Here is a 22,384-nt window from a genome sequence, read left to right as displayed (position 1 = left end):
ACAAGCAGGTATTCAAGCAACTCTTTCTGCTTTGCCAGAAGTGTCTGCCTGGAAATGATGCACAACCAAGAAGCCCATTAAGCTTTCCATAGAAATGAATGTCTTACCAAAGACTCGAACTTCGCTATCCTTATTGTAGACTTTATGATAAAACTGGAAAATTGAGATGCTGCTAAGTATTTTTTGTGAGGTTTTCGCGAAGTGGGGAGAACACAGTGCGAAAAATACACAGACTTAAAGAAATGCGAAAAACACCAGAAAAGAACTCTTGTCGTGTGTACCACCGTTCGAGTGGTTTTCGACGTCAGCGAAGTTAGAATTGTAAGTACACTTTAAAAGGGGTGTAAATATTAGTAAGGTTCACTTTGTGAATGAACACGTTGGACACTAGCTTCTTGATCAACCGCAGCTTAGGCAATGTGGTCTTTATTCATGGTAAAAATAAACAGATCACTTGTGATGAGGACAACAGAAGACCTGGACACCATACTAGTCCCTTTACTTTGTCAGAAATTGTGTCCACAGTCAGAACACCATGTATTAATCATAAGTAGCACAACATAATGCAAAACATCAAAATAACGAGAGGGAAGAAACAACGTAATTCAACAACGTGGTTCAACAGATTCAACTGAACTAATGGGCCTTGCACAACTCGCACTCCTCCTGACAGCTTAGAATATGCACATGTAACCCTGGCAAATTCAACTGCTGATATGTGACTAATGAAGTGGTAATACCATTTTCTTTATTCATGCAATACCATAAAATGCACGTGCTTCAGAATACACACTGTCATTTAGCAGATGTCTGTCACATCATATGGCCGCAATTATATCGCTGCAACACGGTTATTCTTTGAAGCTAAATGAATCCAAGCTAAGGATGTTAATGTATCTTGATATGGGTCTCGTTGTTTTTTTTTTTTGCTAGGAGACACGCAAAGTGCGCAATGCTAAATTGTCGTCGAGAAGTCTTCTCACTTGCTTATATTCTGTGCTTCGGTGGGTTCTCACATCTGCATGGCGGCAGAAGGATGTCCAGGGTAGTTCACTGTATCCATGGTAGACGCTGCAAAACGAGAGCGCACGGTTATGTCACATGTCAATGCGCACGGATAGGCACCGAGACGGAGGATCAAAACAAAGAAATCAGGTTTGAGAACAGAATAAATAGAAAACAAAGTTGGCCTTAATGCGCATTTTATCACATGACAACGTGATAACCGCGGCCGTTTCCTCTAGGTATGTTGCCTGACTGCATAGTGCGTCATTTTTGCTTTATCGCTAGCAAGGAAATTGTATCATACAAAACGACTTTTTTAAGGCGCACTCGAGTGTCGTTTGAGTGGTCGTGCGAAGCGTGAGCTATATTCACAGGAGTTTGGAAACACGCATCACACATTGTCGCTATGAGAGCTTAGTGATATTATTTTTTCATTGCACGTTTCACGTGCCGAAATGTGCACAACGACACCTAGAGGTGCCTGAAGCGACGATAAGGACGCGCGCAAAGAGAGAGAACATAAGTATTACTTACCATTTTTTTTTTCCTGACTGTGCCGAGCACGCATCGTCTGTTTGGGGATACACAGCGGCACGCTCGCTTGAATGGCTGGGCTATCGCGAAACCGTCGCAGTCGCAGTGCGGCATGTTACACAGGCGTCAAAAGAAGTCTTTCACGGCCAGCGGCGAGAACACAGTGAGGCTGCAGGCACAAAGCGCGCTCACACGACCGACACAGCTGGTCAGTTGAGAAGTGGCGTCCACAATGGCAAGATAGCATATGGTGAATTCGACGACGGCTTCGCTTCCGCATGACACACGCCGCTGGCAGCCTCCGTTGGCAATTAGGAACTTGAACGACACTCTTCTCGCGTTTCCTTTTCTTTTTAGATGTGAAGCATCTTATAGCGGAGTTCAACCCGGTGGTGGGTGGTGGTATGCGGCGTGACCACGCTTACTGCACATGCGGAAGCCCTCTCCACACACATCCTCTCCCTCTCCCGTTTGTCTCTCTCCCCTCCACTCTCCACTCCCCCTCTGAAACGCGGGCTCTACATGCCGAAACGCTGCTTCGCATCGCCTCATGGTCCCCTTTAGCGGGAGATCGTGTGATTTTTTCTTGTATCTTTTTTTCCTTCGAGTGCGCATGCATCGCGAAGCGTCCATATTGTTTGGGCTGCGCCGCGTCTGGCTGTCGCTCGGCAAGCTAGCGGGCCGCAGCCGCCAAGGTTAAAGGGCGTTTTCTCGCTTCCTCTCGAACGCGTACAGCACCCGTTCAGAACGGCCGCATGAAGGAAGTCACGTATATTTTTTCCTTCGGGCTATCTGTGCAGGGGATTTTATTCAGTGCTGTGAGGCACGGCGCCCCTAGCCAACTCATTATATGACAGCGTATAATGAGTGTATACATGGGGTGCCGATCGGCCACATGCAGGGTTCGCAGGCTTTTCCTTGTATTTCTTTCTTTGTTTCCTTCTTTGACTTCTTTCCCCGGCACAGCTGCAAGCATGCCAACCAGCGCTGAAGGCATTATGGAAAGCTCCGGAAAAAAAAATAAAGAGAAAGCATGCCAGAGCAGGTGAAATGGGAGCTTTTTTTTTGTTTTCATTCTTGAACACCATTTGGCGAATGGTGTGAGATAGTGATTTTACCTCCTTTCTCCCGTAGAATTTTGTAACGAAGTAAAATTGAGGACGCAGAAACTTATTAGAGCCATCTTATTAAATCCAAAGGGAGAATCGCCCAGATGCAGGTTGTAATAAAGATAACTGTAGCCCTTAATACGCCCAATTAGGCTAGTTTGCGTTTGCAGTGCGGTGTCCTAACGCATCCCGCTGAAGTATGTGAGTGTGTGGGTAGATTATCTTTGATTGGAGCTTAAACTCCATCCATCTTTCGACTTAAACTATTGAATTTAGCATTGCGCCATACGTTGATTCTTGGATGTGGGCGCGAGAAGACAAGGACGAAGGGAAGAAGGACATTCACACTGGCGCTACTGACAACAAAAAAAACGTTTATTTTCAATCACCAATCCTACTTATATACCTATTTTTGCACACGACATTCACGTGACCACTAGCCTATAACATGAAACAACCAGCAGTACAATCAACATGATAGGGTTGAAAACCTCCTATGACGAAATTGACCGCTTCTGCATCACCGGCAACCAGACAGACCTTAACACCTGCGCAGGTAGTCTAATTCCTTTTTGCTCAAGGATAGTGACGTTTTGCTGACACAACGTTCGCCAAAATAGTCTATCTGTTCAGCTTCGATTACTAATCTAGTAATTTCGGACTTGTTCTTGCCAAGTACAACAGTCTGTTCAAAATTGGGTCGGCACGTGCATTTATGGCAGTATAGCGCCAAACACCCGTCAGGGAGCGTCTTGCCCACTTTGTTGCTGTGCTCTCTGAGCCTATCATTGAGGCAGCGGCCGGTCTGCCCAATCTAAAACCGGCCGCATGACAAAGGAATCCGGTAAACGACGCATGTTTTGCATTGAAAAAATGGCTTACTGTGCTTCTTCAGGCATATTATACTAAACTTCTCTTCAGGGTTAGTTTTCTTGCATGTTTATATGGGGCGGAAAACAGAACACGAGTGTTAGATTTGCCTGCAATCTTCTTAAGGTTATGCGATACTTGATTAATGTAAGGAACCACCGCTACACTCGCTTTCTTAAGGGCGGGCTAACCTACGGTGATGGACGTATCTTGCGTACCTTTAGCCCGGCGGAGTAGGCATTCTGTTACAGAGACTATCAGATGGGTGAGGTAGCCGGCTGATTGTAGCCGTGACACTTGATGCCTAAAACTTTCGTCTACCAAATATGCACATGATTTGTTGAGCGCATTGTTGAGACACATTTTGGCAATGCCTTTTTTTATGAGCTTTGAGTGGCTAGAGTTGAAACTGAGTAACGCCTTCTTAGTCCTGGGCTCATACGCCCAGCAAGTGTGAGTATCTGTGAAATGTGTGTGTGAGTATCTGTGAGCCACTCAAAGCTCATAAAAAGAGGCATTGCCAAAATGTGTCTCAACAATGCGCTCAACAAATCATGTGCACATTTGGTAGACGAAAGTTTTAGGCATCAAGTGTCACGGCTACAATCAGCCGGCTACCTCACCCATCTGATAGTCTCTGTAACAGAATGCCTACTCCGCCGGGCTAAAGGTACGCAAGATACGTCCATCACCGTAGGTTAGCCCGCCCTTAAGAAAGCGAGTGTAGCGGTGGTTCCTTACATTCATCAAGTATCGCATAACCTTAAGAAGATTGCAGGCAAATCTAACACTCGTGTTCTGTTTTCCGCCCCATATAAACATGCAAGAAAACTAACCCTGAAGAGAAGTTTAGTATAATATGCCTGAAGAAGCACAGTAAGCCATTTTTTCAATGCAAAACATGCGTCGTTTACCGGATTCCTTTGTCATGCGGCCGGTTTTAGATTGGGCAGACCGGCCGCTGCCTCAATGATAGGCTCAGAGAGCACAGCAACAAAGTGGGCAAGACGCTCCCTGACGGGTGTTTGGCGCTATACTGCCATAAATGCACGTGCCGACCCAATTTTGAACAGACTGTTGTACTTGGCAAGAACAAGTCCGAAATTACTAGATTAGTAATCGAAGCTGAACAGATAGACTATTTTGGCGAACGTTGTGTCAGCAAAACGTCACTATCCTTGAGCAAAAAGGAATTAGACTACCTGCGCAGGTGTTAAGGTCTGTCTGGTTGCCGGTGATGCAGAAGCGGTCAATTTCGTCATAGGAGGTTTTCAACCCTATCATGTTGTTGATTGTACTGCTGGTTGTTCCATGTTATACGCTAGTGGTCACGTGAATGTCGTGTGCAAAAAATAAGTATATAAGTAGGATTGGTGATTGAAAATAAACGTTTTTTGTTGTCAGTAGCGCCAGAGTGCGCGTGTGTCCTTCGTCGTTTCGCGCCCACATCCAAGAAACATGACAGACCAACAAGCCCGCATCGCTACCCTCGTCAATTCCATACGTTGAGTTCGGTTTAGTGTGCAAGCGAGTGCTACCATCGAAAGCTGTTTAGAATTCCTTAAATTTTCTTTGTCGCCAACGTTTATAGAAACCAGGGTGTACTGTACTTGCAAACACAAGCGGTGTGTGCAACTTCTTACCCAACACTAGTACTGACTAGTGTCTCTAGCTCAACTACACAGAGACCTATTTGAGTGCCTTAGGGAGCTGACGTTCGGAAATTCGTAGGAAAGTCAACAATCATTTTAACTTTTATATAATGTACATGGTTTGTTTTGATAATGAACGTGCTTTCATTTTTATAGCTATTCAAGACTGTCTTGACCCACTATAAGGGACGATGAAAATGCCGCGTGAGGGGAGCATTACATTCCTTTACTATACGTTTTTAGCTACCAATAGCAAAACGTCTTGTTATTAGGAATGGAGGACAAGTTGGCAAACCTTGCCATTTCTTTCCACGCGTCTAAATCGTGTAACAGAGATTTACTTCAGTGCTGAATAAGTGATGCCAGACTTCCACGTTGGGACAACTCTTTTGCTTACCCTTGCTTGTCCCGAGGGAGAAGAGTTTCCATCCCGACAAGACTGTTGCTCATTTGGAAACGTGTTTAGAAGCACAGATAAGACTGCTCGAAGGAGTAGCATTGACGCAACATTTTTTTTTTCGCGTTGAACAAGTTCCTGTTCAAACAAACATAAGGAAAGGCCGCAATTAAAAGTGAAAATAATTATTTAGTGAAACAAGCGCTGCGTTGGCCTTCTGCGTCGTTGCATCTGCGCTAGAACAAATGAGAACCTCCTGTAAGCACTATCGCGCCTTGCATAATATAGCTTAACGTACGCGTGAAATTTACAAAACGTACAAAATAAACGCACTTACAAACGCTGAAACCAATTTGTAAAAGTTGTAAAAGTAGATGAAAGCAGGAGGCAAAGGAAGGGGCTACACTATTATTTGCGCTTTATAATACTGGCAGCTGGTCACGTATATTGGAATGCGTTTATGTCTCGTTTAGTAGAGCCGCGAGCTCAATACCAGCCGTCCATTGTTTTTGTGGTGTTCCTCCTCCGGTGCGTATCGCCATCAAATACACATTTTGCTAACGTCGTTCGAAACTGGCTAGGCGAAAGTTGAAGAGGTCATTTCTGCAATGAGATAGCTGTTGGCCGTTCCCTTGAACGGCATCGACTCATTCGGTAAATGCGACGTCTTAATAAGGTAATGTCTCTCGACTTCTAGCAGGTTTAAAAGTACGCATCGGGAAGGGCTCGTGGAAACAGGAAAAACGCTCTGTTGGTATTTCATGCCAGATGTGTCACACAGCGCTCCTGCCCTGCACTGGACAAATACGCAATTCTGGGGAGCCATTTTGAACTGTATGTCTAGTGGACATGTCCACTTCGGCCTGACGTCATCAGAGCGCGTTCAGTTGCTGCAAAAAGCCGCAAGTCATGATGTAATCGCGCAGGCGTGTTTAACGGGAGGCCGCGTTAAACCCAGTTCGCGGGCTAACGCGAACACAGAATCCGAGGTTATGGACGACCTCCGCGATTCGCGCGGCCAAGAGCGGATGTCCGAAGGCTGCGTTCGCCGCATTATAGCGCATTCCGTTCCTCTCAATTGTGTCAAGAGTTGCGGTCCGCCACGTCAAAATGACGTGGCGGATGAAGAACCGGAAACTGCTCGTCAAGCTCCGGCCAATTAACGGCGGCAGGAATGGACAGTCCACGAAATGGTCAGTTCGGGAATAGCTCCCTTGCTCATACTGTGGCGTCCGTTCGGGTAATGTAGCTGTAAAGCTATGTACATAGACAAATGCCACATATTTGAAAAACACCCAAGTATGTAGTTCAATAGTGCGCACTGGCACTTGTTGGTTAAACATTATTGAACACACAGCACACGTAACGACCACGACACAGAGTGGTCGTGTGTTCCCTTTCTCTGTCCTGGTCGTTACGTGTGCTGTATGTAGAAGACGCTTTATTATTATTTATTATTTATTTATTCAATATTGTGTGCCTTTTCAGGTCTATACAAGACAGGGCATACGAAATAAAGTGGACTTCATATTAGTAAAATGAAAAAGGCAAAACCCGCAGTGCAAGGTAAGTATAATAGCGACAACAGCAAAAAAAGAAAAAGCAACAGATGAACCATGCATATAAGCATTTCAAGTGTGTAAGAAAGAAAAAAAAAGCTAGCATACACGTTCAAGACAAATAATAATATAGCAATAACAAGGTTGTACCCTAGGAACAAGATAACATGAAATACACACAGGTGAAAACTGTTGAACACGAGTAATAATGTGCAAGTACATGCGCGATACATTGTTTTTCCTTTCATTTGCACACCGATACCAGCGAACCTATTGCAATGCCTCTAAATGAGATTCCAGCAGCGACGAAAATGAATCAAGGGACTAAGCACTGACGACGTCATTCGGAAGGTCATTGCACAACTCTATACCTGCAGGCAAATAAAGAATACTTAAACGTGTGCCAACGTGACAAGAATGGGCGTATGCATTTCTCGTTGTTAGTTCTGCTGGAGTGACGGTTCGGAGCTTTTAGGTATATGTCCTTATTTATATTTACTGAGTTATTCGAATGAAGGAAAAGAAACTTCACACAAGCCAGCTGTCGTCCACTAGCGGGAGTTGCGACACGTGCTCGCAAACGCAGCGCGGAAGCACTCTCCTGCCTGGCATACATTGAATAAATGAATCTAAGAGCCCAATTTTGGATTTTTTCTAATACATCAGTCATGTTCTTTTGGTGCGCGTTCCAAACTATTGCTGCGTATTCTAGGACGGGTCTAACTAGTGTTTTGTACGATGTTTGTTTAACCTGAGGAGAAGTGCCAGTCAGTTTACGCCTTAAAAAGCCAAGTTGCTCGAATGCTCGGGCAGAAATCTGATGAATACGAACATTCCACTTTAAAGACTGCGTTATTGTGACCACCAAGTACTTTACGGTATTCACGTGTTTGATGACTGCCCCAGAGAGGGTGTATATTTAAAGTGGATTGGTGTCTTTCTCTGGGTAATTGTAATACACATAGTTTTATCTGTATTAACTTGCATACCGTGTTTTTCACACCATTTTCCAATAAGCTCTAAAGATTTGTCGACTTTTACCTGGTCCTCTGTTGTGATAGTAGGAGAGTATATGACGCCGTCGTCTGCAAAGAGCCCCATTGTAATACCTGCTTCCATAGCCGTGTAAATGTCAATAATGTAGATGAGGACGAGTGTTCGTCCTATAGTACGGATCCCTGGGGAGCTCCAGAAAACACGCCGGCGCGGTTTGACTCAGCATTATTAAAAGAAACATACTGGGTACGATTGGAGAGATAAGCAGCAGTCGAAGATACTATTTTCGAGTAAACGCGAAATGATTGATGTTTTTGTATGAGTAACGAGTGCTGGACGCGGTCGAATGCTTTAGCGAAATCAATAAATATCGCATCTACCTGTTGTCTAGAATTAATAGCTGTGGCAAAAACAAGGGTAATTTCTAAAAGTTGTGTAGTGGTCGAAAGCTTCCTTCGAAAACCGTGTTGCTTGGGGTAAAGCACATTATTATCGTCCAGGTAGTTCATCACTGCTTTATTTATTATATGCTCCATTAATTTACAACATGTGCTTGTCAGTGATATTGGCCTGTAGGTGTTTAATAGTTGTTTGTTCCCGCTTTTATGGATAGGAATCACTTTTGCCAGTCACCAGGAAGCACCGCTGTTTCTAACGACAAGGAAAATACCTTCTGCAGGAAACCGGATAACTGAGCAGCATAGCGATTAATAAATGCATTAGACATTTCATCCGAGCCTTACGACATTTTGACGTCAAGTTGAAGAAGCAGGTTGCGTATACCAGATTCTGATATTGTTACCTCTGGCATGCAGCCTTCGTTATTAGACAATGCTAAATACGAAGGCTGCGTACGTGTAAAAAACTCACTGGAAGAAAGTGTTAAAAGCATCTGCAATGGTCCGCGCGTCTTCAACGATACTACCCGATATTTACATTTTAGTCACAGAGCTATCTGGTTTGTATAAGTACTTCCAAAATTTACGCGGTTGGTTTACCATAAAATCAGTTAAAGTGCTTGAGAAAAAGTTGTCTCCAGTCGCCTTTATTTCTGTTTTTAACTGGCGCGAAAGCTCGTTGAGCGCGACGGATTTGTTTTTTTTTTTTGTCTGCGGATTATAAAACTAGGGGCACCACTTTGGGGCACTTTCTTGCAAGAAATAGCGAGAAAATTTGGAAGCATTTTAGGTACTCAGAAAGTTGAGATAAGCGATGAAAATTCACTGCTAGCTGTGCACAAAGTTTTTGCTGAGGGCGAAGCAGAGCACGCCAGAGCATATTTCACTCTATGGTATTCGTCATGTAGGGCTTCAACGTGCATGCCTCTTCATACATGCCGCGAAAATTTAGAACAACAGTAATTGCACTTGCATATTTAGCATGGAGGCTTTCCAGTGGGTCACTGCACAATTCGATAAGTAATTGGCATATTTTGTTTGCAAACGTGTTTCGAATGCGCAACCACTGTTGCCACAACAGGAATCCTGGAACGTCTTCTAACTTTTGCCATACGCAAGGGGGGCGATAAAAATGATTTGGGAAATTTTAGACCAATTTCTATACTCCCAATCTTATCGAAAGGCCTGGAAAAGATTATTCACGCACGACGTTTTCGCTTCTTGAATAAAGACTGTCTCATTTCATTGGCCCAGTACGGGTTCTTGAAAGGAAAATCCACAGAACAAGCACTACTTGCTCAAAAAGAATGTATAATAGATGCCTTTGAAGACAAAAATATAGTACTAGGTGTATACATCGACTTCTCAAAAGCATTTGATTGTGTGCAACGTAGCCTACTACTGTATAAGCTAGAACACTATGGCGTACGTGGGAGGTCCAATGACCTTCTGCGTTCATACCTTCGCCATAGAAGTCAATTTGTCACAAATTACACTTTCAATTCAAAGACTAAACGCCTGAAGTCCGGGGTGCCCCAGAGCAGTATACTCGGCCCGCTCTTATTCATCGTCTACATAAACGACATTTGTTCCTCTTTTAATAATTGTAAGCGGATAGGTTACGACGATGATACAGCCCTTTTTTTCAGCGGAGTAAAGCCGGATGGGTTGGTATCTTTAGCTAATGATGCGCTTGGAGAAGTACCAGCGTGGTCAAAAAGAAATTCCTTGAAAATTAACACAAAACAGACTCAAGCCATAATTTTCAGCACTAGACAGAGAGTTACTGAACTGACAAAAAAGTTGTATCTTCATAATGACGTAATTAGTGTTGTTAGAGAGATCAAAGCTTTGGGTGTCACTTTCACAGAAACATTGTCGTGGAATAAGCATGTGCAAAATGTTTGCAACAAGTTAAATTCCGTCACTGCATTGATTAATAAAAACCGTCAAATATTACCAGAAAAAGCTAAACGTCTGATATACAATGGAATATTTTTATCGACATTAAATTATTGTCATCTTGTATGGGGTACTACATCCTCTGACAACTTGAATAAACTCGGTATATGCCAAACGCGCAATTCGTGCAATAGCCAACGTTTCGTATGCTACTCATACTGCCCCTTATTTTGAAGCATTTAATATACTCAAAGTTAAATTCGTCTACGCATTCCGTCTTTCCTGCACATACCGTCTCGCCATGAGGACTAATAACACCGAATTCATCAGTTCGTTTCGCCTAGCAAGACGTCACTGTACATCCGACACAAGAAGTCAGGATGACTGGATCCAGCCAATATGCCGCACAGACTATGGCAATCAGTCTGTATCGTATCAACTAGCTGTAATCTTAAACAAATACGCAAAACATGGCATAGCCGCTGAGTCGGCTTCAGCGCGCACCTTTCGCTCATTCTTATCGGGTGAAGATTAGACTTCGTTTCACACTAACAACTAGTTGTATTCATCAGTCGCAGAATGATACGTACGGTTTATCTGTTTGCGCATGCCGTTTTTTTTTCTCTTTTTGACTGTGTGCATTTGGCTTGCTCATTCTCTTTCGGAAACTGTTTAGTTTTTTTTTTGTTTTTTTTTTAATAGTGAATCTTTTTGTACTGTGCGTTGAAATTGTAATTTTTTTTCAGCAATAGGACTTATTATCATGGTCCATATAATAAACCGAGGCTATAACATTTCGCATACTAGAGAAATGTGCTCAGTGTTGGTAACTACTATCTGCTTTAGATTTCGTTCAAATGATGTTACGTTCATGTCGTTTACCAATGACTACGGCATGTTTTTAACGTTTTTTATGTTCTCAATGTAATACTGATTTATTGCCTTTGCAGTTTTTTGTTGGATTATTTATCAACTTCTGTTGTACACGTCACATTACGTACAACTGTTCGTGTTTTTCTTTTTTTTTGTCCTTTTTTCCATAAGTCTTATGAATGTGTACTACTATGTATAATGACGTATAAAGACCAGATCTTCTCATGTTTTTCCTAGTAATCGCTACATTTGCCTCTTCCTGTCAAAGTGCATTCAAATCAAATGTTTTATTTCCAGCAAAATCAATTTTTGTGGCCGGAGCTTTGTCAAGCCGTAGTATTGCGGCTTTTTTTCCGTCATCCCGCATATTTCTCTATGAGAAATAAAAGTTGATTGATTGATTCATTAGTGATTAACTTTTCGTTTCCCAAAAGTTCAGCTGAACCATGATTAAAGTGCTCGTTCACGAGCTAACGCTATGGGCTTCGCGCGTGAACACAGTAGCTATAGACGTCTCGAGTTCAGAGGGATAATCAGTATTGCGGCCATGGAGGAGACTTCTCGAATGTCATGTAGCAACAGCTGCAAAGATGTAGTGCACATAGGTTCGTAGCGGCCTTTATTTCTCCTATCAACAAAATAAAGACCGTCCATTGCAGAAAAACTGGTATGAAAAGCGATATTGCCCTGGCTCCAGAAGGCGCAAGATTACACGGTTTCGAGCATTGGCTGCGAGCTAATGAGAAAACCTCGGCGCCACTGCGCATTCGACCAACAATCAGGTTGTGCTCCAAACAGCTGAGACACGTTATTTATGTTTCTGTTGGCACAGTTGTGATTAGAAAGCACCCGGAACCTTCAGGTTCCCGGTGTTCGTCGAATGCACCTACCGTATTTACCAACGTGGCATAACGTTTCACAAGCATATACGAGCCTGAGGTGCACAGTGGGAACTGACACAGATGGGCTGAAAATTGTCGCATCTGCTCTCACTTCTTTAATTTGAGCTGATATTTGCCGTGTATTGCAAGCCTGCCTATGCTTCATCCAAATAAAGTATAGCTCAGTCTATGAGCCCGTGCTCAGCTAGAAGCACGGATGGGCGGATGGATGCTATGAGCGTCCCCTTTATAACGGGGCGGTGACAAGTGTGCCAGCAGGCTCGACAAAAAAAAAGCACTTTACTCTTCTTTTCCTTAGTGTTGGCCTAGAAGTCTCTACTTCAATTAAAACTATCTTACTCCAGAAAAAAAAAAACTCAAATTTTCAGCCCAGTTATCTGCCATTTACGGCAGAATATACTTATTTTTTTCGAATAATTCTTTTTGTCCTTTCTCTCTAATTTCGTACAAGCAACACTTTAACGGTGTCTTACTTATTTCAATCGTGGGTGTGTTCAGCTTTCCATTGTCTCTAAAACCCAAGGCGTCATGTAGGCTCGTGCCCAAACGTACACCTGGGTGGATATCTCCACATTCACTCAGAACATGCTCCGCTGTTTCCTTATCTTCCCCGCAGCACGTGCATTGTTGTTCTTCTTTACTGAATCTCGCTTTATAACTACGCGTTCTAAGGCAACTAGATCTCGCTTCAAACAGTAAAGCGCTTCCCCTTGAATTATCGTAAAATGCCTCCCTCCTCATTTCATTTTTGCCCTTTCGGTAGTTGCCCAAAGCCGGTTTTTTCTCCATAGCTGCCGTCCAGTAAATCCTCTCCGCCTCTCTGACTTATCGGTTAACGCTCTTTGTCGACATATTGCTTACACTACCAGCCGTATATTTACTAGTGAGCGTCCTAGTTCTTTTTCTCCACTGTGTGTCCACGTTCTTCCTATACAATAAGGGAACACCTTCTCTGCCCATCTACTCTCCTTCATATTCCTTAGCTTTGATCGAACCTTATTTTGCTCTGAGCCTCCCTCGCCTCAAACCAACCCATCCCATAAAGCCCTTTACAGCCTCATTTGTCGTCTTCCCGTGAGCACCCAACGCGAGGCGTCCCACAGACTTTTGATGTTTCATCCATTCCCGATTGCACCTCTGCCCTCATGCACACCACTGAGTTCCCAAAAGTAAGCCCCGGAACGATTACACCTTTCCACAGACATCGAAGCACCTCGTACCTATTGTATCCCCACAACGCTCTGTGCTTCAATATTGCAGCATTCCTCTTTCCTTTTGCTGCCGAGGCTTTTACCTGTACCTCCATGTACCTGTCACCCTCATTTATCCATACTCCGAGGTACTTGTGTTCGCTCACCCTCGGTATTTCTTGGCCCTGTATTGACACCGCCTGATCACAAGGATCATTGAATACCATCAATCGATATTTTGTTACACTAAATCCTAGTCCTAGAGCTTCCCCTTTCCTTCCGCATATATCGGCCAGCTGCTGTATATCCTCTCGACTGTCAGAAAATAAGACAATATCGGCAGCAAATAAGACAAAATCGGCAAAAGCACGGCAAAGCGGCAAAATCGGCCGGTGCTGGCTTACCAGTTTTGCGTATCCTGTTGAGTCCAAGACCATGTTTTCTGGCTTGAGGTCTCGGTACACGATGTTTTTGTCGTGCAGATACTGCAGAGCTTCCAGCACGCAGCCCGTGTAAAATCTTGTGCTGCTCTCGTCAAATGCTCCCCTGTGGGGAATAGTCGTATCAAAAGAAACTTTTTTTTTATTCTGAGGCATGAATGATCGAGATGAATAGGCTCAATAGCGATTTTTTGCGTGAATTTCTGCCACATATATATTGTTACGCTGCTGGTAGCGGTCGTTTCGTTATCAAATCTCACGCATATTTCACCGCACCAGGCATGCACTTCAGGTTGCCCGCCCATGATCGCGCACTGCTACTACTTTCATTGCCTCGTTCGTTTTTCGAGCAGCTACAGACTGGAACGCCCTGCTCCGGGACATCGTCACCATCATCTGCTTTTCAAAATAGTGTTCTTGATCACCTTAAACACGAAAACAATCTGCACCGCTGATATTGTTTACCAAAATAAAACCCCACCCAATATGTAATCCTCCCCACCCCTCAAAAAAAAAAGGAAAAGAAGAGGGTGCCCTGAAGATGATGAACTCAAATGAAATCGCACGCTGTGGTGCTTTGCAGAGGCACGAACTCTGGGCAATGAAGACGCTCTCGTAGCAGCGAAGGGCGTTTTGTGGCTACATCCCCATGGAAGTTGGTGAGTCCCAATTGTAGAAGATGCGCGCATTTTCAAGTACTAAACGCATGCGCTAAGCATAATTACACGTATAGAACAGCGAACGATTTGCCGTCGTGAGAGTTTAAAATATTTTTCTTAAGGCTTAGTTGCGATAAGAGGGATAGAAGCGCTTAATTTCTTGCTTACACCTTTCGCTATACTTCTGGATATCAATAATCCGCTATAAACGACTTCTTTGCAATCGTCCATAATCACACAAATTTTCGTCGGTCACTTCGGTCGACGACTATTTACCAAAACAGCATCATGGATTACCTTCGATCTCAGTACGACTATGATAGACAGCTTTGGCGTGCAGCTAATACTTGTTCCGCCTGATAAGCGAGTAAGAAAGATGGAACATGGCAGAAGCGATATACAACCCTAAATATTAACTCTCGGCTGATTTTAAATAGCGTCCGCTATAGCCGAACATGTTAGGCATTTTAGGGGCGTTTTCTTCTCGCCACCAGCTCCGAATGTATAGGTGTCATTCTGAACGAGTGAATTCTCTCAGAAAATTGTCAATGTTCTCGCCTTGTTAAGGGAACAGCCACTATAGGACCGGCACCAGTAGAATTTCAATGGCATACATAGCTCAAAAGGGGCCCATTTTCACTTAGAAACTGCTTCTCAAAAGCTTTAGCCAGCCAAGAGTCGGCCTATTTTCACACGGGCCCCACAGTATGAGTACACTTGCTTAGAGGGATTTCGCCTTAGCAGTATAGGCCGAGCGACCGGTAGCCTCTCCCTTGAGAAAAGGCCCTTGACGTTCTACAAGAAACGCAGGCTCTTCAGTCGACTAGTACGCCCATTGCGGACACGTGACGTTGCAACACGCAAGTACAACATCAAAACACTCGCGGAATCTTTGAACAGAATCGTATGCGTTTTACGGGTTGTGAAACCGACTGCTATTTTCAAGAAAAATTACAGCGTAACGACACTCAGTATGTAGCCAAATGACAAAAATAAACAACACTTATGCAAAATGCTGCTTCTGCATCAGCTAATCAGGCATCTTCGCTGTTTTTCTTCGTGTTGCTTATTAAATGATGGAATGCCCAGATAAAAAGCCATCGGAAGGCTCTAGACCCCAGTCATTAAAACGAAATTCCAGTTACATAGAAAAGTAGGGAAACACACATAAAAACAAAAAAGATGCCTATTTTTAGCCAGTCTGTAATAATTAATATAAAGGGTCTTTAAAGTTAAAGTTGACGGTTTTGTTAAAATTCAGCAATGTGAAGCACGTGAGAACCACATTTGCAGATAAGTTATGTATCCAGGGGGGCACAAAGTGAGACAATAATTACTACTGTCAGCCGCCCAGTTCACTAAGATGGAATATTGAACTTTTCCATGAGTGCATCAAGCGGCCATGCTTGTATTGAAAAGTTCGAGGCAGTCGTCTTTCTGCACAGTTCCACTTGGAAGAATTCTTCTAGCATGTCTGTGCCCCGAAATATTCTGCTATTTCTGTCATATTCCGTCATTCTGTCAGTAAAAACTGACACATTGAACCATTGTTCGAAAATAAAATTATGGACCAAAATTGTTTTATTTGAAAGGGCCGTAGAGAAAATGGCGCCGGAGCTGGAGAATAATTCGGTGTGTTTAAAATGAAGCTTCTACATTTATCAGTCAAGTCGCACGACGAAGTCATTTTTTCCGCTGTTAAAATCTGGCTGTTTCTCGAACCTTCCGCGTCCAGAAATGCAGCGCTCTACGCGGTTGGACAGGGCTGGCGTCCCAAAAGTACAACACCAGTCGGTTTCGGCGCTTGGTTGAACAGTAAACAAGGAACCCAAAAGAACTGTGACTTTTCCGCAAGCATATCTCGCCAACGACCTCTTCCCAAAAGTGTGCCCGGTCACTGATGTGTGCCCAAATCGGGGACATGTCGTACATGAGATCCCTCTTGTATCGGTAGGGGCTTTTTGATAGCCGCACGTCGTTTGAAGACCTTTTGTAGAAAGAGCGACCGAGATGGGTACCAGTAATGACCAGTTGTTTTAACATCAGACGACAAATGCGTGCAGGTGTCCACAAGGGGACGCAAAAGGTACACCGCCGTTGGTGGATTGTGATGGGCTCACTAGTTGGCGGGGCGCACACATGAATATGTCGGCGGTTTGCTCTTGTCCCGTTCTGAGTGTGAAGAGAGAACTTCAGAAGGATGTAGTGCTGCGCCGTTGTGTGTTTCATGAAGGTATGCTTCTAAAAACACGTTTTTAGGTCGTTCACCTCATCTGTCTCGCAAAGTTTTTGAAGGAACGAAGAGAGAAAGGAATAAAATGTCGTCATTATAAAACCAAGTTCCAGTAGGCCCAATGTTTGCTGGGATGTCATGGGTTGCCGCGAGCAGATCGCGTACGAGCAACCAAGGGGTCCAAACCTGGCTCTTCACGAGCGTTCTGGTCGCGTAAGCGAGACTGCCGGCTCTGCGAAGTTACATGGCGACAGTTCCATTGCAAATAAGTAACTACCTATGTCTATGTTTATATGAGCACGTAAAGTCTAGTTGTTTAGCTACGCACAGATCTGGTCTCTATCCTAGATAAGAAGCACAAGCCCGGCGAGGCAGTGTAAGACATTCTCTTCTCTTCTCCAAGTGCGCTAGCTTGGTGAGTTTGGCTCCGAAGAAGAACGACGAAATAAAGTAAGAGTTCACGAATTTGCCATATCTTCCTCTATAATTCTTCCACAGCTAATTAAAAAAAACGCTACTGGAAATCTTCACGTGACACTTTCGTTTGTTGTTTACGTGTTCGCGGTAGTTTCCTTCCGGCGTTTCCTTCCTGCGTGAGTCCATTTGATTTGGGATTTGTTTCTTGTTTTGCCAATTAATGTTGATGGGCATCTCACACGCGTACCAGTGCTATACCCATTATTTCATTGATCATTTGTGGGTTGACGTGCTTGCGTGGCGAACAGTAAGCAACATTCACCTTTCGACTAGCGAAGGCACCCCCCTCCCCCTGATTAAGTGGCATGGAAAAGATACATTAAATTGCCCCCCCCCCACGCACACACACACAAACACGTACGAACATGCATAAAGGGTGATTGAACCCCCCCAGTCCCCCGAAAAATATTTCTTGCTACGCTACTGATCAGAATACCAACTTGTCCAACAATCGAATCTTTTAATGTATAATTCTTCATTAATCTGTACTGTAAAGGAGTTTATTGGATGGCATTCGGCGACAATGCGCAGTAGCGGCAGTCAAAGGCGGAGCACAAACTCGCTGCACGAGCGGCGTTCTTTCAGGAAAGAGCTGAAGGGGACGATCGACCCACTAGAAGCCGTTGGGGAGGACGACCCATTACAGAGTTCCGAGGCTTCGCTATAATTACTCCGTGTACGAAAAGGGAGCCGCTTGGAGACCTAACAGCTTGCCACTATGAGCGAGTCATGGTAGGTCCTGAGGCGCTGCACACTGAAACGTCGCGCCCTCGACGGCGCATGTCCGGAGACGATTCAATGGGTTCGATCACGTAGCTAGCCGGGGATGTGCGTTCGACGATATGACAGGGGTCTTGATATTTGGACCGTAGTTGTGTAAAGAGGCCAATTGCAGTGGTCGGCACCGAGAGCCATATGAGCGCTCCAGGGAGGAACATGGTCTCAGAAGTGGTGGTGTCACCTCGAATGCTCTTCTGCCGCTCTTGGTCATGCGTAGTGAGGGTCTTGGAAACCTCGCGACACTCCACAGCGGACAAAGAAACGACGAGGACAAGCGCTTTGTCGTTTCTTTGTCCGCTGTGCTCGTTTTGCGCTAAAGTTTTAGCATTATGGAATGTCAACTAGCCCGCTGCCCACACCTTACTCCTCAGCGAGTCTGGCTGTGGCAGAAATAGGCGCACACTCAGAACAACACGACCTGCAATGAAGGATTGTGCCGATTGTTTGCGACGGGTGCCTGCCGTACAATAAGAAGGGTGAGAAACCAGTAGTGCTCTAAGGGGCGGTATTGTAGGCGTAGATGACGAAGGGCAGAATGGCATCCCAATTTATGTGGTCGACGGCAACGTACATTGAGATCATGTTGCCTAGCGTATGGTTAAAGCGTTTGGTGAGGCCATTCGTCTGTGAGGACAATGTGGTACTCTTTGAGAATGGCTTCGACGACTTCTGACAAGAAGACACGGCCCGGATCGCTGAGCAGCTCCTGGACTATGACATAGCATCGATTGGTTTAGCAGGAAGGAGGCAGCATCGCGCGCTGTAGCCGCTGTGGGGGCGGCAGTTTCGGCGTATCTCGTGAGATGGTCAACAGCGACGATGGCCCATCGGTTACCAGCTGACAACAGAGAATGTGGCCCGTACAAATCAATTTCAAAGCGCCCAAATGGCCGGTTGGGGCAAGGTGAAGGTTGCAGACCTGCTGGCGACAGAGGCGTTGAAGTTTTTTGGCGCTGACAATGGAGGCAGAAGCGAACGAGCTTTTGAACGTAGCGGTACATTCCTCGCCAAAACTACTGTTGCCGAATGCGGTGTTGAGTTTTCGATACTCCAGTGTGTGGACACTGCGGATGAGATTAGAACGACCCGCATATTTAACAATGCAGACTACGGGGTATTACTAGTTGCGACTGGCGTCGTTTTAATTGCGTCGGTGAAGTAGGTCGTTACGACAGGCGAAATGGTGCGCTCAACGATGCAACGCCCAAGTAGTTGGGGTTGCCGATGGATCAGTGAGCAAGTCTATCAGCGAGGTGATCCATTGACCCTTGCGCTGTTCGGTAGCGATGGTGAGAATGTCGATGGAAAAAACGGCGAGGATAGACACTGAGCAGTCGGCTTGGCTGTCAGGCAAGTGATAGCGCGAGAGGCCGTCGGCGTCAGCAAGGTGACGTCCCTCGCGATACAGCACGCGGATATCGTAGTCTTGCAGGCGAAGTGCCCAGCGAGCGAGACGGCCTGAGAGATCTTTCAATGACGACAAGCAGCATAGTACATGATGGTCGGTAACGATATCAAACGGGCGACCATACAAACTAGGTCTGAACTTCGTAAGGGCCGAGAGGATGGCCAGGCATTCTTTTTCCGTGACGGTGTAATTGGTCTCGGCTATAGTAAGAGTGCGACTTTCATATGCCTCGACATCTTCAGAGAACCCTCGTTTGCGCTGCGCAAGGACAGCGCCGAGACCAAGACTGCTGGCGTCCGTGTGTACCTCTGTAGGGGCTGTTGGGTCGTAGTGGCGTAGCATAGGAGGAGACGTCAACAAATGACGGAGTTTTGCGAAAGCGTCGTCACACTCTGATGACCGAAGGGCCCGTTCTTTCCAAGGAGCCTAGTCAGCGGCGATATGATAGTGGCGAAGTTTCGAGTCAAGCGCCGAAAGTAGGAACGCAGTCCTATGAAACTGCGCAATTCTTCGACGGACGTAGGTTTGGGGGACTCGGCCACGGCGTGAAGCTTGGCTGGATCGTGGAAAATTCCGTCCTTGAACACGACGTAGCCTAGTATAGCTCAGCTACTGTGCTAAAAATCGGCACTTCTTTCGATTCAGTCGTAGACCGGCGTTGCACAAACGCGTCAAAACCTGCCGCAGGTGTTGAAGATGCGTGAAGAAGTCCGGAGCGAAAACAACGACGTCGTAGAGGTAGCACAAGCATGTGTGCTATTTCAGGTTGCTCAAAACGGTATCGATCATGCGCTCAAAGGTGGCGGGCGCATTACACAGCCCAAACGGCATGACGTTGAATTCGTACAAGCCGTCGGGCGTGACAAAGGGTGTTTTCGGTCGAGCGTCATCAGCCGTGGGTACTTGCCAGTACCCTGAGCGCAAATCGATAGATGAAAAGAATTCTCCTCCTTGGAGGCGATCAATTGCGTCGTCTCTTCGAAGTAGTGGATAAATATCCTTACGAGTGATCTTGTTGAGTCGTCGAGAGTCACACAAAACCGTACAGAATCGTCCTTCTACACAACAAGAACGGCAGGACACGCCTACGGGCTGTTTGAGTAGGAACGTCTTTTAACCTAACAGACGGCGAAGCATGTCGTCGACTTGATCCTTAATTACACGACGGTTTGCGGGAGATACGCGATATGGGCATTGCCGCAATTTTGGTTGGGCGCTAGTGTCGATGCGATGCGTGAGCAGCGGACGTGCGGCGGATACAAGTTTGAGCCATATCGGAAGAACGAAATTCTTCCAACAGGCACACAAGCTGGGAATGCTGGACCGGCGTAAGGTTGTCAGCAATCGAGGTACCAAATACAACAGCGGGTGACGAATCAGATGTGGAAACAGCACTGAACATACTAGAACTGGGACAGTACGTGTCATCGGGTGCGTCCATAACTTGTGCGTCTTCGAGAGATTCCACTCTGCCGAGAAATTCACCTCGCAGCAACGTAACAACGTAGGGGGACGTGCTGGTAACAAAAATAGAGGTGCTGCCCTGAGTGACTTGCGCGGTCGTAAATGACACCAGCAAGCCTTTCGTAGTAGATGAAGAAAGGTGTGCAGTGGTGTCGGAGAGACCGGCTCAGTTGACTGACACAGCCGTCGACGAGTTTGGAGGCACATTTGGTGTCTTCTTTGACAAGTATCTTGCTCGAAGCCGATGGACTGTCTTCCGGCGTCAAATCTGAACGTCGAGAGTCTATTTCGGCTAGTGCACAATGAATTACGGCGTCGTGGCGAGACAGAAGATCCCTACCCAGGATGACTTCGTGACAGCATGTAGAAATTATGATGAATTGAACGGCGTACATCGCGTCCTGAATGATGACGCGGGCTGTGTATACTGCTGTAGGATGAATAATTTGGGCGCTAGCTGTAAGGAGGGATAAACCGGAAAGTGTCTTCGTCACTATTTGTAGTATTCGGCTAAGTTTGCCATCCATAACCAATACGGCGGCTCCAGTGTCTACAAGGGCAGATGCGCGAACACCGTCCACCAGTTCTTTTACGTTCGATGGGCTACGCTGAGGGCTTTGGCAATTTGAGAGCGTCGCAGACCTTGCCTCGTCGATTGCGACGACAAATTTTGCTGCTCTCGTGCGAGCGGACATGGCCGCATAGGCGACAGTGAGCGGCGTCGTGAAGACGGTGAACAGCGCGTAGATGGAACTGCGCGTGACGTCGGTGACATAGCTGGCAGTGTGTCGTAGTACGGGCTGCTGGACTGGCTGGGGACGGTTGATGCGACTCGAGGCGGCTGCACGCGATCGCAATAGCGTGTGACGTCACCGTCGCAACCACACGCAAAGCAGATGGGGCGGTTGTCGGAAGTGGGCCATCGGTTTGCTGAGGAAGGTCCTATCCATGTCGCAGGACGCGATGGAAGGTGTGGCTGCTGATATGACTGCATGGTGACTGCTGGTATGACTGCATGACTTCATAGTGACTCCATGGTGTGCGGCGTATGTAGGCGGCACACCTGCATCGAACGCCTGAAGTCGGGCGACGGCTTCGGCGTAACTATGTGCGGCAGTCACTGCAGTCGCTTGGGGCGGCCTGGTTACAAATTACGCATAACTGAGTGACGTAGGCACCGGAGGGTGGCTGGTGGTGTTTAGGCATGACCTTCGCGATTTCCTGCTCCATCGCTCGGCGGAGGGGAGGCAGAAGTGTGTTTGACGGGTGTTCAACACGCTGCGGGTGAGCAAAAGCCAGCAGAGAGACCTGGCGGGCACTTTCCTCGCGCACAAATTACGATTTCGGCGAGCAAGGCAGAGTGGTCAGAATGGCCGACAAGCCAGCGGGATCTCCGTCCCGTGATGGAGGGTGGAGGGGCATCAACCACTGTCCGTGCAGCTCCTCGTAGCTTTGGCACAGCGCGACTACCTCTGCTACAGTGCGAGGGTTTTGGCGAGCAGCATGGTGAAGACATCGTCGTCGATGCCTTTCATA

General features: G+C 45.9%; 1 protein-coding gene across 1 annotated transcript in view; it reads right to left on the bottom strand.

Annotated features, from left to right (window-relative positions):
• The window catches only part of LOC119389391 (cGMP-dependent protein kinase, isozyme 1), a gene marked incomplete in the record, with an annotated part of 765,645 nt that overhangs the window by 113,877 nt on the left and 629,384 nt on the right, over positions 1-22,384 (bottom strand). Inside the window, 1 exon segment of the mRNA XM_049413534.1 lies at positions 13,792-13,933. Within this exon segment, the coding sequence (XP_049269491.1) occupies positions 13,792-13,933 (142 nt within the window).

Source organism: Rhipicephalus sanguineus, chromosome 1 (assembly GCF_013339695.2).
Source record: "Rhipicephalus sanguineus isolate Rsan-2018 chromosome 1, BIME_Rsan_1.4, whole genome shotgun sequence".
Taxonomy (NCBI): domain Eukaryota; kingdom Metazoa; phylum Arthropoda; class Arachnida; order Ixodida; family Ixodidae; genus Rhipicephalus; species Rhipicephalus sanguineus.
The sequence above is the reverse complement of the archived record's forward strand: the minus strand, read 5'-3'. Positions and strand labels throughout refer to the sequence as shown.